Below are 13,798 nucleotides of genomic sequence, written 5' to 3'. Positions count from 1 at the left end.
AAATACACTTTATTTCAGTGCACTTCCATAATGTACTTAAAGTGCTCCTTTCACGCACTAATGTTGTACTTAATATACTAAAAATTAAGATAAACTTAAGAACATAAGTGCACTCAACTGTGCTATTTTTTTTTTTGGACAAGATGAATATGAACTAAAATGTGCTTGCTTTTAACACTTTTTTTTATATTCATTATATAGGCTATTATTACTTTTTAAATAAGTAATACATGCATTTTCTATGCATGTTGAGTATATTTAAAAGTGTATGAAAGATGGGTTCAAGTGGTAACTAAATGCTCTTTTAAATTTATTTATTTTTACAGAGAAAGTGTTAAAAGCAAGCACATTTTAGTTCATATATTAATGGTGTCCCAAATTAGCACAGTTGAGCACACTTAGATGATCTTAAGAAGTACTAAAGAATGATTTTTAGTATATTAAGTACAAAATTTATTTACTTTAAGTACATTATGGAAGTGCACTTTTTTCAACTAGGTTTTGATTATCTTCGTGGAACAACACAAACTCGATTGATGCGCGAGTCTTGTCTCGGGGGTTTGGACAGAGTTTGTTTCTGTGAGTCTGCAGGTTTTTGGCCGAGCTGAATCCGGTCTCACATGAAGCGCAGCGGTACGGTTTCTCTCCGGTGTGCAGGCGCTCGTGTTTCTTCAGCGTTCCCGGCTGCGTGAAGCTCCGCTCACAGTGTGAGCACCTGTAGGGTTTCTCTCCAGTGTGGATGCGGTGGTGTCGCTCCAGATCGCCGGCTCGAATAAAAGCCTTGCACTCGGGACACACGTGATCCTTCACCCCCGTGTGTATTTTCTGATGCTCTTTAAAGTAGTCCAGCCATAAAAAACTCTTCCCGCAAAAAGCGCACGAGTAAGGCTTCTCGTCCGCGTGGGTTTTTAAGTGCTTTTTTAGGTGAGACGCCAAAAAGAACTTCCGAGGGCAGTGTGCGCAGCAGAAAGGCCGTTCTCCGGAGTGAGAGCGCAGGTGGTTTTTGAGCTTCGCTGCTTGATTGAAAGTCTTCCCGCACTGAGCACAGCAGTGCAGCTCTTCTTCTGAATGAATACTCTGGTGTCTCCTGAGGTTCCCGGGCTGCGTGAAGCTCATCCCACACTCCTGACACGCATACGGTCGCTCTCCGCTGTGGATCCGCAGGTGAGCTCTGAGGGTTCCTCTCTGTATGAAGCTCTTGTTGCACTGTTGGCAGGTGTAGGGACTCTCTCCGGTGTGGATCCGCAGGTGAGCGTTCAGACTCCTCTTCTGCGTGAAGGTCTTGCCGCAGCGAGGGCAGGGCAGCGGCGGCGATCCCGAGTGGATCCTCATGTGACCCATCAGGTTTCCTTTCTGTCGGAAACACTTCCCACACTGCGAGCAGCAGAACGGCTTCTCTCCGGTGTGAGTCCTTATGTGATCTTCAAGACGCACTTTACGTGCAAAACTCCTTCCGCAGTGAGGACACGAGAACGAATTCTTGCCTCCCATTAGAGAAATACAGTTTCGAGTTCGATCTCCAGCGATTATGAAAACACAATAATCGAGATGAGATGAGTATTGCGCCCCATTTCCAGCAAATCGGTAAAATCCGTGCAACTTGCGCTGTTCCTTGGATTTCTGTGCAAGTTCACTTTTAGCTTAAGGTGCATGCATAAATGGTCAGATTCACGCATAATCGTGTCAAAATGCGTGCTTGGTGATTATTCACGTAAACTCTCCTCGGTCTTAAGTTAACACGAACAATTGAAAATAAAAGCACTGTGTAACAGTATAGGCTATTGGATCCGTGACAACAGGCTAATGCGTCTGTGTGCTTAATATTAATCAAACAACAAAAGACAAAGAGAAAGTCGCTCACTGCAACCTTATTTACAGAATTACAATTAGGCTACATAAAATATAGATTTGATATCTTTAAATTGAATCACTCATATAATGTTTTGGGCTCATAATCGTGTTAAATAATCATTTTTACAATATTGACCAAAATAATCGTGATTATGATTTTTGCTATAATCGAGCAGCCCTACCTCCCAATATTTGCTTTCTTTTGGAAAAAATGTTTTTTTTTTTTTTTTTTAGTCTAAAATATTTTCCTTATGTTTGATTCAGTTCTTGACTTTGCTCTTCTCAAGATCCTCCTCCTCCTCCGTTCTGGATCTTCTCTTTAAAAAGTCCATTCTTGCAGTGTCACACAGAATTAATTGATTACATCTGAATTAATCCTGGTTTACTGTTCATTTGCAGGATGATGGGAATTATTCCAGCATTTATTTGGTAAATGCACTGACACAAGCGGAGGAGCAGATCTGCTAAAATAAAGCATAAAAGCACAATGTAAACAATGTTACATTGATAACTAAAGCATGTGTTGCTCTGTTATCAAAGGACAAGACAGTCCAATCATGCAAACTTCATTAATATAAGGGTTAATCTGGTTTTCATTTTCATCATTTTATGAATTTATCTGAAATTGGCTAAATCTGCTTTCTATAACCTACAGGTAAATCCCTCCTGTAGCTCAAAAAGTGTGTTTTTGATTATGCATGAACTGACACAATGTTAGTCGATTTAAAGTGTCTGCCAAATGCATATATGTTTAAAATAAAAATGCACTGGTTATAACTTTCAGATTAATTTACAGATTTTATAATATCATTATTGTGGAAAAATAAAAATACAAACATCGCTTCAGTTGATCTCATTCTACCACTATACATTATTTTATTTTTTTAAACAAGATAAAGAGACGGTTAGATTTTAGCAGTGCTGCCATATTCATATCAGCTTCTCCCATTTATTGTAAAACCAGTGGTCCATATCATATACTGTCTCTGGAATACTGCAAAGAAACATTAATTAATATTCAAAATTTCGAGAGGAGAACAGTTTGGGTTCAGACTAATCTGATTTTACATAAGGATGTCTTGCCAGAAAGCTCACGTTTGAAGCATTAAAACAGTATTAAAACATCCCAACCATACACACATCAGTCCACAGAAGTGTGCAGCAAATCTACACACATTCACTTCATTAATACAAGTCATGCAGAATGTGCCATTTAATGCACAATAAATGCCGAGCCATCTGTGCTGGTCTTGTGTTGGTTATTTACATAACATACACATCATGTTGTTTTTTTTTTACAAATATTTTTTTTAAAAGTTAAAACTACTTAAATGAAAATGTTACGCATTTTGCATTCTGGTCATTTTAGACCGGGTATGTATGGAGCACCATTAGGTGTCAAAAATATGTTTTGTAAAATTATTTGAAATGTTACTGTCAAAAAAACACTTGTAAAACATTATTTAGCCTTTTCTCCATATCTCACTACTCACTGTTTTCATCTGAAAGTAAACGTTTTTGCAAGTAAAATGAATTATTATTTTTATGAATTAATATTTGTTGTTTTGATAGAAATAAATATGTAGGTTTAAAAAATGTGCACTGTTTTTGAGCATTCATGATGAGTTATAAATTCAAAAGGATTTAGTTAAATTTCATTTATTCCAATCTGGAAATAGATTATTTTGTATGAAATCAGATTATATGTTCTTATACATTTCATGTAGTGACATTCAACTAAACTTTCTCATAAATATTGAAATAGAAAATCTTTTTTTTTTTTTTTTGGTGGTTCATGTGTAATTTTGAAAAGTTTCTAAAATATTTAATTTATAAAAAGGGAAAAATGCAGTAATAACATGGGGTAACATTCAAACATTTTTTTTTTTTCCACATTCACGCATTAAGTTGAGTAATTGATACACTGACTAATTTATAAAACGATGATGGAGCCTGAATGTGAAAATGGCATTCAGTTTTTGAATGCATTATGAATGTTAAGTTATGAGGATCTCGGTGCAGTAAATGTATGCGTCTGAAGCTGACGGTCGCTGTGCGTTCTCAGGTCTCGGGTCTGAACACGGTCTGGATTTCACAAGCAAACATCACTCAGCGAAGAGGAAGAGCGGGCCGCTGTCAGCCCGGCCATTCATACCACCTCTTCCCTCGAAAACAGCTGGAGAGCATGGCCGTGTTCCCCATCCCGGAGATCCTGCGCACCCCTCTGGAGAGCGTCGTCATACAGGCCAAGATTCACTGCCCCGACAGCAAAGTGAGCAGCAGACCACGCCAACAAACCTACTGGAAAAGCTTTGATCGGCTTGCTTTAAAATTCAAAAAAGAGGCTCAATTTGAGTCTGTTCTCTGCATTAAAATCAGTTTACTGGATTATTTGAAAACACATTGTTATTCTTCTTCCTCATGCAGGCTTTGGACTTCCTGTCACAAGTGCTTGATTCCCCAGATACTCAAGCAGTCAAAGCTGCTGTGAAGACCCTAATGGATATTGGTAAGCGTTTTTATTTTTGGTAGCACTTTATTTTGATAGTCCACTTTAGACACTCTACTAACAGTAAGTAACTTTGCAACTTCATGTCAGCTAGCAGTCATTAGAGTATTAGTAGACCGTCTGTTTAATAACTTCTAACACTTTATTTTGATGAGTCCACAACATACAACTTACTGACTATGAGAAACGTATACTACTAACCCTAAACCTACCCTACTGAGAGTTAGTAGACATGTAGTTGCAAATGAATGAGAATTAGTAGTTACTTATATTTAGTAGAATGTCTAAAGTGGACTATCAAAATAAAGTGTAACTGTATTTTTTATAGAGTAGGGCTGTCAAAGTGAATCATATAATTTCACCCGTTTTTTTTTTTTTGCATATGTTCCATTTGAAATGATTCCTCTTTCATTCAAAACACACTGAACCTTTGAGAGCAGCAGCAGCATCTCTGTTCAGTTCACAAACACACTTGATTCACACACAACATCTTGTGTGTATCAGTAAATGATGGAGATGATAGTATTGATACTCTTAACATGATAGTATTTAATCTCTCAAAAAATCAGTTGACTGATGTGTTTCTCGATGAATGTGTTTGTTTGTCCGCTGATTGTAAACACTGAATTAAGCGGCTCATAATTTCCAACCAGGCAATGGAAAAAAGGTTTCCCATATACCAAATAAAATTAAGGATCATGTAAAAGTGTTTCCTTAGTAGAATTAATACTTGAATGAAAAAAAAAAATCCCAATTTTTTTGCAGTATTTTTTAAATGTACTAAGAAATTGAATTTGTATATATGTGACCCTGGACCACAAAACCAGTCATAAGTGTCGATTTTTTTGAAATTCAGATTTATGCATCTGAATAAATAAGCTTTCCATTGATGTATGGTTTGTTAGGATCGGACAATATTTGGCTGAGATGCAACTATTTGAAAATCTGGAATCTGAGGGTGCAAAAAAAATCTAAATATTGAGAAAATCACCTTTAAAGTTGTTCAAATGAAGTTCTTAGCAATGCATATTACTAATCAAACATGAAGTTTAGATATATTTACGTTAGGAAATTTACCAAATATCTTCATGGAACATGATCTTTACTTAATATCCTAATGATTTTTGGCATAAAAGAAAAATGTATAATTTTGACCCATACAATGTATTGTTGGCTATTGATACAAATATACCCCAGCGACTTAAGACTGCTTTTGTGCTGCAGGGTCACATGTCATATTTCATAAATTACTGTCTCAGACTGTATATTTTATATTAAATGCTACACTGGACAAAACAAGCACCGGTTTCTTTCAGAAACACAGATTGTGTCAGTGATTCCACACTGTTGTGTATTAGTGAATAATACTTTTTTGTAGAATGAGTCTTGACCGTTTATATGCATTTATGCATGTCTTTATATTTTTATGCCAGTTTGAAGGGTACGTTCTATTTTACGAACCTCTGTTGCGCTTGAATTATGAACGGCTTCATTTAATATGAAGGGCTGATTCACACAAAATGTGTTTCTGCCTTCCACACCACTGCTTCAATTGTTTTTTGACTTATAGACTTATATCTGTGCTGCATGCTGCTGTTTTATCAGCGTCTCATGCAGGAGTTCTGTATATTAAATTTGACACAATAGAAAAAAATCAAGTCAAACTTTTTAACTTGAAAATGCGTTAAGAATTGGACTCATAGTTTTATAAATACAGTACTATCAACTAACAAACCTCAGTAACCAGAGACACAGTTACATCCAGTGTTATTTTAGTGTCCCTCATATACTACACAGATGATACCAACCCCAAAACAGCATACACAACTACCACGTTTTGCTATAAGTTTAATCACAGCATATAATCATTGCTGTTAATAGTGTTCACCGTCTGTTTGATTACATGTCATTAACTTACTGCATGAATTTTACTAAATAAATATAATGTAGAAACTTTAAAACCGAAACTTTTTGTATCATGAAAAGTGCTATACAAATAAACTTGAACTATTGTAGTTTTTGTTAATATTTTGATTTGGATTTTTTTTAATGTCTTCGTTTTAATAATTTTGTTGTATTTTTTTTATTTTATTTTTTTTTTCATTTCTGTATTTATTTATAAATATCTATATAGTTAAGTTTTAGCTTAGTTTATTTTAGTACTTAAAATTTATTTTATTTCCGACAGCTGCCAAGTAAACATTTCTCATTTATGTTAAGTTTTCATTTAAGTTTTTTATTTTAAGTAAAGGATTTTTTAGTTGACTAATAATAATATGTGACCCTGCGGCACAGAAGCAGTCATAAGCAGCTCAGGTATATTTGTAGCAATAGCCAACAATACACTGTATGGGTCAAAATTATACATTTTTCTTTTATGCCAAAAATCATTAGGATATTAAGTAAAGATCATGTTCCATGGATATATTTAGTAAATTTCCTACCGTAAATATCTCAACTTCATTTTTTATTAGTAATATGCATTGCTAAGAACTTCATTTGGACGACTTTAAAGGAGATTAAAGTCTTTTGCACCCTCAGATTCCAGATTTTCAAATATTGTCCGATCCTAACAAACCATACATCAATGGAAAGATTATTTATTCAGTATCAATCTCAATTTGAAAAAATGGACCCCTATGACTGGTTTTGTGGTGCAGGGTCACACATGTTGATCTGAGCGGGCTTCATCAGCATCGTGTGTGTGTGTGTGTGTGTGTGTGTTAAAGCGGATGCTGCTGCTGTTGTGTGGTATATTGCAGCTCTTGCTCTTCTCTCTGTGGTCAGGTGTGCTGGACGCCACTGAGAATCTGACGCCGCTGGGCGGCGTGTGGCCTGCATGTCGTGTGACCCGCGTCTGGGGAAGGTTTTGGTTCTCTCGGCGCTGTTTTCCTGCGTTCTTCCCGTTTTGTCTGTGGCGGCCTGTTTGACGCGAGACCCCTTCTATAACAGCATGCAGAACCGGGCCCTCGTCTCCAAGGTCAGAGAGCCTCTCGAGGAGCTGATTCTGTTCGTCTGTGCCAGCATCCATCCACACGCTCACTGTTTTGTGCTCTTGTTTGTTCCTGTGGTTTGCTGTGGTCTCTGCAGGCCAAGGCGGCTCTGAGCGGCTCCAGCTGCAGCGATCATCTGGTCTTCAGTCGAGTGGTTCAGAGCTGGAAAGAGCAGCAAGGCAAGGAGAGCAAGCAGGAGTTTCTGGACACATACACTCTGTCTGGAGCCAGTCTGCGCTTCATACACGGTGAGACGCACAGAACTGATGCATGATGATAAAACTAGCCGAGAATCACTGACATAGGAAACTATTCACACTATATGGCCATCTAATAAAACTGAATTAAAATCTCATTTATACAACTGTTGAGGCCATCTCATATTATTATGAGCGCGGGTCCATGCTGAGTTTATGTAAATCTTGTGAACATTATCCTTTATAATACCTGTATATTCAGGTCCCAGAAGAAAAACATTTAAACATTTCTTTAAAAAAAAATAAATAAAAAATGCATAGTATTTTAGTAAGGAAATGAAACTTTACAAACACTTCATGACCCTTAAAATACACTTTTTTTTTTTTTTTTTTTTCAGATTTTTTACAATTTATTAAGAGATCAAAAATTACATTTTTTTTAATGGTTAACTCTAAGTATATATGGAGCACCATTAGGTGTCAAAAAATACTTTTTGTAAAATGATCTATAAAGTTAAATTTGTGTCCAAAAAAACTATATATATGCGCATACATTGTCATTTTCATATAATATGTTCTTATTGATTTCATGCAGTGATGCATTGAAATAAGATTTCTTATCCATATTGGAAAAAATCAATCATCAAATTTCAAAGAATTTCTTTTTTTTTTTTAATTAATAAAAAGGGGTAAATGCTGGATAAGTATAAACCTTCACTGGCATTCAGACAGACAAAGCATTTGTGTTTGTTTACTGCTTTTGTAAATTGTATATTGGCCATTTCTCTTAATGACATGCTTGAAGATTAATCATAAAATGCCCAGCCGGTTTCATGTTGTGATGTTAATTGAAATAAATAAACTCCTCTTGGCTGTTGTGTGTCTCTCAGGCCTGATGCAGCAGTTCGGGGAGAACCTGTGTGAAGCGGGTCTGGTGGGTGGTTCTGCTGATTGTCTGCGTCTGTGGTCTGGTCTGAATCAGCACAGTCAGGAGGAGCAGCTGGTTAAAGCCGTGCTGATCGCAGGCCTCTTTCCTCACCTCATACAGGTGCAGCACACCTCCCTTTAGTGTGTGTCTACATACATTTAGCAGTTATGAGCACAATGAGTCGGAATGTGCAGGGTCTAATTTTCAGCTACAAGCAAAAGAAGTGAAAAATGTCAGATTTGGTCAAATCAAGCCCTCTTCTAGCGATCCCAATGCTCCATATAGTAATTAAACTTCTAAATTGATATGTATTTGTACATTTTCTGAGAGGAGCACCAAGTAACTTGTATGTTTGTTGTTGCAAAGTGCGCTGACTGACATTTGCAAAGCGCATGCATAAGAGTGCGCAATCTCCTATAAAGTACATTGCTGTGAAATATGCCTTGGTGAGATTCACACAAACATAAACATAATCTGTTAAGTCTTACATGAGTTTAGTTAATGTTTGGGGAAAAATCTGATGTGTAACATTATATTGGATCCATGCATTACAGCAGGTCTTAATATAGATCCGTCTCAGTGTGAATCACACATTAAAAGAAAAGACTGAATCACTCGCTGCTCTTGATTAAACTACTGTTTATATGCATCTTTATTCTTATTTTTAATAACAAAGATAAAAATTTAAAATAGTAATATAGTAATTATTTTTAAGAAATCTGAGGAAAATATGCAATGTTTCTTGGTGACTTTATTTTCTTTGGAATCTTCAGAAAACTTTAAAATCAACTCTATCGCCTTCAAACGGCTGTAACTCAGTCATTTTAAGTCATATTCTCCGTTAAAATACCTTCAAATTCATATGTGACAATAAAAAGAACTAATTTTTGAGAATTTGCTCATTCCGACTCATTTTGCCAGCACGGGTCACATTTATTTTGTAATCCAATCATTTCAGACCTTATTGAAAGATTCAAGCAGATTTGAAAAGTATTGCATGAATTAAAATTGCACTACAGTCAATTTTGTTTTGATGCATGATTTCATGTAGACATGCCTGAATTGTTTTACTGTTTTAATTGGGCAAAACCGTATTGATTTATGTCAACACATAAATCAATGACCCACAGCACAAAAATAATAACTGTATCTGCAGCAAACGCAATTTCAGTTTTTCTGTTCACATCTATAATATTTCTGTACTTCATCAGGTGAAAAGAGGCACAGTGACCAAAAGTGGAAGATTTCGGCCGGAAAGTATTTCGTACCGTACAGAAAGCGGCCCTGTGCTTCTGCATCGCTCCTCTATCAACAGGTAAATACATAAAGAGTCACATACAGCTAATAATAAAACAGGACTTCTGCACCAGTTCAGTAGATTGACTTTGCTGTTTTATTGTTTCAAGGCCACAGCATGCATATATATATATATATTAGGTGCTGGTCATATAATTAGAATATCATCAAAAAGTTGATTTATTTCACTAATTCCATTCAAAAAGTGAAACTTGTATATTATATTCATTCATTACACACAGACTGATATATTTCAAATGTTTATTTCTTTTAATTTTGATGATTAGAGCTTACAGCTCATGAAAGTCAAAAATCAGTATCTCAAAATATTATAATATTTACATTTGAGTTTGAATAAATGACCATCCCTACAGTATAAATTCTGGGTATCTCTTGTTCTTTGAAACCACAATAATGGGGAAGACTGCTGACTTGGCAATGATCCAGAAGACGAACATTGACACCCTCCACAAAGAGGGTAAGTCACAGAGGGTCATTACTGAAAGGTGTGGCTGTTTACAGAGTGCTGTATCAAAGCATATTAAATGCAAAGTTGACTGGAAGGAAGAATTTGGGTAGGAAAAGGTGCACAAGCAACAGGGATGACCGCAAGCTTGAGAATACAGTCAAGCAAAGCCGATTCAAACACTTGTGAGAGCTTCACAAGGAGAGAACTGAAGCTGGAGTCAGTGCATCAAGAGTCACCACGCTCAGACGTCTTCAGGAAAAGGGCTACCAAGCCACTTCTGAACCAGAGACAACGTCAGAAGCATCTTAACTGGGCTGTGGAGAAAAAGAACTGGACTGTTGCTCAGTGGTCCAAAGTCCTCTTTTCAGATGAAAGTAAATTTTACATTTCATTTGGAAATCAAGGTCCCAGAGTCTGAAGGAAGAGTGGAGAGGCACAGAATCCATGTTGCTTGAAGTCCAGTGTGAAGTTTCCACAGTCAGTGATGATTTGGGCTGCCATGTCATCTGCTGGTGTTGGTCCACTGTGTTTTCTGATGTCCACAGTCAACGCAGCCATCTACCAGGAGATTTTACAGCACTTCATGCTTCCTTCTGTTGACAAGCTTTATGGAGATGCTGATTTAATTTTCCAGCAGGACTTGGCACCTGCCCACACTGCCAAAGGTACCAAAAGCTGGTTCAATGACCATAGTGTTACTGTGCTTGATTGGCCAGCAAACTCGCCTGACCTGAACCCCACAGAGAATCTGTGGGGTATTGTCAAGAGGAAGATGAGAGACACCAGACCCAACAATGCAGATGAGCTGAAGGCCACTATCAGAGCAACCTGGGCTCTCATAACACCTGAGCAGTGCCACAGACTGATCGACTCCATGCCACGCCGCATTGCTGCAGTAATTCAGGCAAAAGGAGCCCCAACTAAGTATTGAGTGCTGTACATGCTCATACTTTTCATTTTCATACTTTTCAGTTGGCCAAGATTTCTAAAAATCCTTTCTTTGTATTGGTCTTAAGTAATATTCTAATATTTTGAGATACTGATTTTTGACTTTCATGAGCTGTAAGCTCTAATCATCAAAATTAAAAGAAATAAACATTTGAAATATATCAGTCTGTGTGTAATGAATGAATATAATATACAAGTTTCACTTTTTGAATGGAATTAGTGAAATAAATTTTGTTTAAAAAAACAACTTTTTAAAAAAAAAACAACTTTTTGATGATATTCTAATTATATGACCAGCACCTGTATGTATGTGTGTGTATGTGTATGTATATGTGTATATATATAAAACACCATGTAAATACAGCTTTAATTCAAAATCTGAATTTCTGCAGGAAAATTACTTTTTGAAGAGATTTAATCAGTATCAAGTTTGTTTTGATATTGTACCTTTATGTTTTCTATTATGATTTTTACCTCTTCACATCAGAAATGAGTACCAATGCTTGCTACCAGCAAAACCATAAAAACATGTTTGTTACTTAATTAACGGTAACTGAAATAAAACGCATTTAAAAAATATAATAAAATCAAAATATATGTTAATATAAATATATAATCTTTTTATTTCAGCTCGTTGCCAAGGTAACACTTCTCATTTTCTTTTAATGATATTGAAATATGGATTATTTCAATATCATTTCAAATTCCCCAATTGTAAATCGCTTTGGATAAAAGCGTCTGCAAAATTACTAAATGTGGATTAAACTATAAAATATAAAACTATTTAAAAAAAGAACTATAAAAATAACAAAAACACAACTAAATTAATTCAAAATAATAATAAAAATTAAAGCAGTAGCTGAGTAACACTGCAGACTTTCCACTTTGACTTCACACTACATACAAACAGAAGTAAAGAATCTCCCTTTTCTGTCGTTTAGGAATAAAAGTATGTTTGATGGAAATGTGCATCATTTGAGTATCTGTTCAGCGTTAAAGTGTTTCTTGTGTTGATTTGAAGTCGTGTGTGATTTCAGGGGAAATCAGGATCTGTCGAGTCGCTGGCTCACCTTCTTCTCTGCGGTCAAATCAAACGGTCAAGTCTTCATCCGAGACTCTTCAGTGGTTCATCCGCTGGCGCTGCTGCTGCTCACCGACTGTGACCTCAGCGAGAGAGGTAACGCCATGCCCAGGCACTTCACTTTATACTCGTTTCATTTTATGTATGTGGTTGCCAGATATCAAGTAATCAGAGCTTCTTTCTTTCTTTGAAAATACACATTTTCTGCCATGTTTAATATATATTCCTAACCTGGCAACCCTTCACACCTGCTCACACTTGCACTGCAGAAAAGTGCTGAAGATCTGAAAACAGTGACAAACATGTCATTTGTAGTTGATCTCGACTATGTGGAAATAATTTGGAATTAATATTAGAGTGCCACTGTTTTCGTTTTAGGAGAGAACCTTCCGAGTTTCACCAGTTTTTATAATGTAGCAAGTGCGTTAATATTTCTGCTAATATAATAAATCAGGAAACTAGATGAGGTCAAATAAACCATGTGTATTAGTCGATATACACTTGATTTGTGCTTAAACATGAAACTGCAGTTATTTTCATGTAATTGACAACACAATTATAATTTGAGCAAAGTAATTGCAATTATCAGTTTAACCATTACGCAGCATGACTAATAAATGTGACCCTGGAGCTCAAAAGCAGTCATAAGCAGCACAGCTATATTTGTATCAATAGCCAACAATACACTGTATGGGTCAAAATTATACATTTTCCTTTTATGCCAAAAATCATTAGGATATTAAGTAAAGATCATGTTCCATGAAGATATTTTGTAAATTTCCTACCGTAAATATATAAAAACTTATATATCAAATCGATGCATGTTTGCGCTGAAATGTTTTGTAGCTGCAGCAGCAGTGATGATGTTTTTCTTTATTTCGGTTCAGTTGTTGGAGATGCTGTGGAGGTGGTGTTGTCCGGTCACACACTCATCCGATGGGAGTTTTCTCCTCGCGTCTGGGAGTTACTGTGGGATCTGCGCACTTCCTGCAGGCCATGATCCACCGCAGTCTGCGCCGCTCACGACGCCAGCCCTCCTCAGACGACAGTCAGGACAGAGAGCTGATCGCTTTATTAGTGGAGCTGCTCAATAACACCGAGTCAGAGTCCATCAGCGATCAGGACGAGATCGGCACAGAAAACATTAAAGCTGACAGTCTGTAAAGTCCACGTATGTGTCTGAGACACTGAGAAATGTTATGACATTCGAAAAGAATGGTGGTATTTCTCATTAATAGACTATGTAAAACCCCGGAGCGTGTTTGCACAAAGGTATTTTCATAAAGTTTGGGAGACGGAAATACTATCGAGCTGTAAGGATGTGTACATAAGAATGTATCCAACTTGAAGCCAGCGTTGTGTCAGATGATTATGAAAACTGCTATAATACTAAACTACAGTAGTCAACATTTGAAGTGGATCAAAAAAGTTCTCTTAAGACAAGAACGGGTATTTTTTTGGTCTTAGGACAATTTTGAACTTTTTTTTTTTTGATCCACTTCAAATGTTGACTACTATATGTTGTG

General features: G+C 36.4%; 1 protein-coding gene across 1 annotated transcript; it reads left to right on the top strand.

The window, feature by feature from the left end:
• The first annotated feature begins 364 nt into the window (after positions 1 to 364).
• On the top strand, positions 365 to 13,764 carry LOC131531350 (ATP-dependent RNA helicase DHX30-like). The gene is given in 10 exon segments (XM_058762059.1): positions 365 to 1,164; positions 3,917 to 4,123; positions 4,279 to 4,360; positions 7,148 to 7,183; positions 7,186 to 7,340; positions 7,451 to 7,601; positions 8,441 to 8,598; positions 9,690 to 9,793; positions 12,229 to 12,368; positions 13,160 to 13,764. Coding segments are annotated over 10 exon segments (1,242 nt in total). The 5' UTR covers positions 365 to 1,068; the 3' UTR covers positions 13,273 to 13,764.
• The last annotated feature ends 34 nt before the right edge of the window (positions 13,765 to 13,798 follow it).

Source organism: Onychostoma macrolepis, chromosome 02, assembly GCF_012432095.1.
Source record: "Onychostoma macrolepis isolate SWU-2019 chromosome 02, ASM1243209v1, whole genome shotgun sequence".
Lineage (NCBI taxonomy): Eukaryota > Metazoa > Chordata > Actinopteri > Cypriniformes > Cyprinidae > Onychostoma > Onychostoma macrolepis.
Note: the sequence above shows the minus strand (reverse complement) of the source record. Positions and strands in the feature narration are given on the sequence as shown.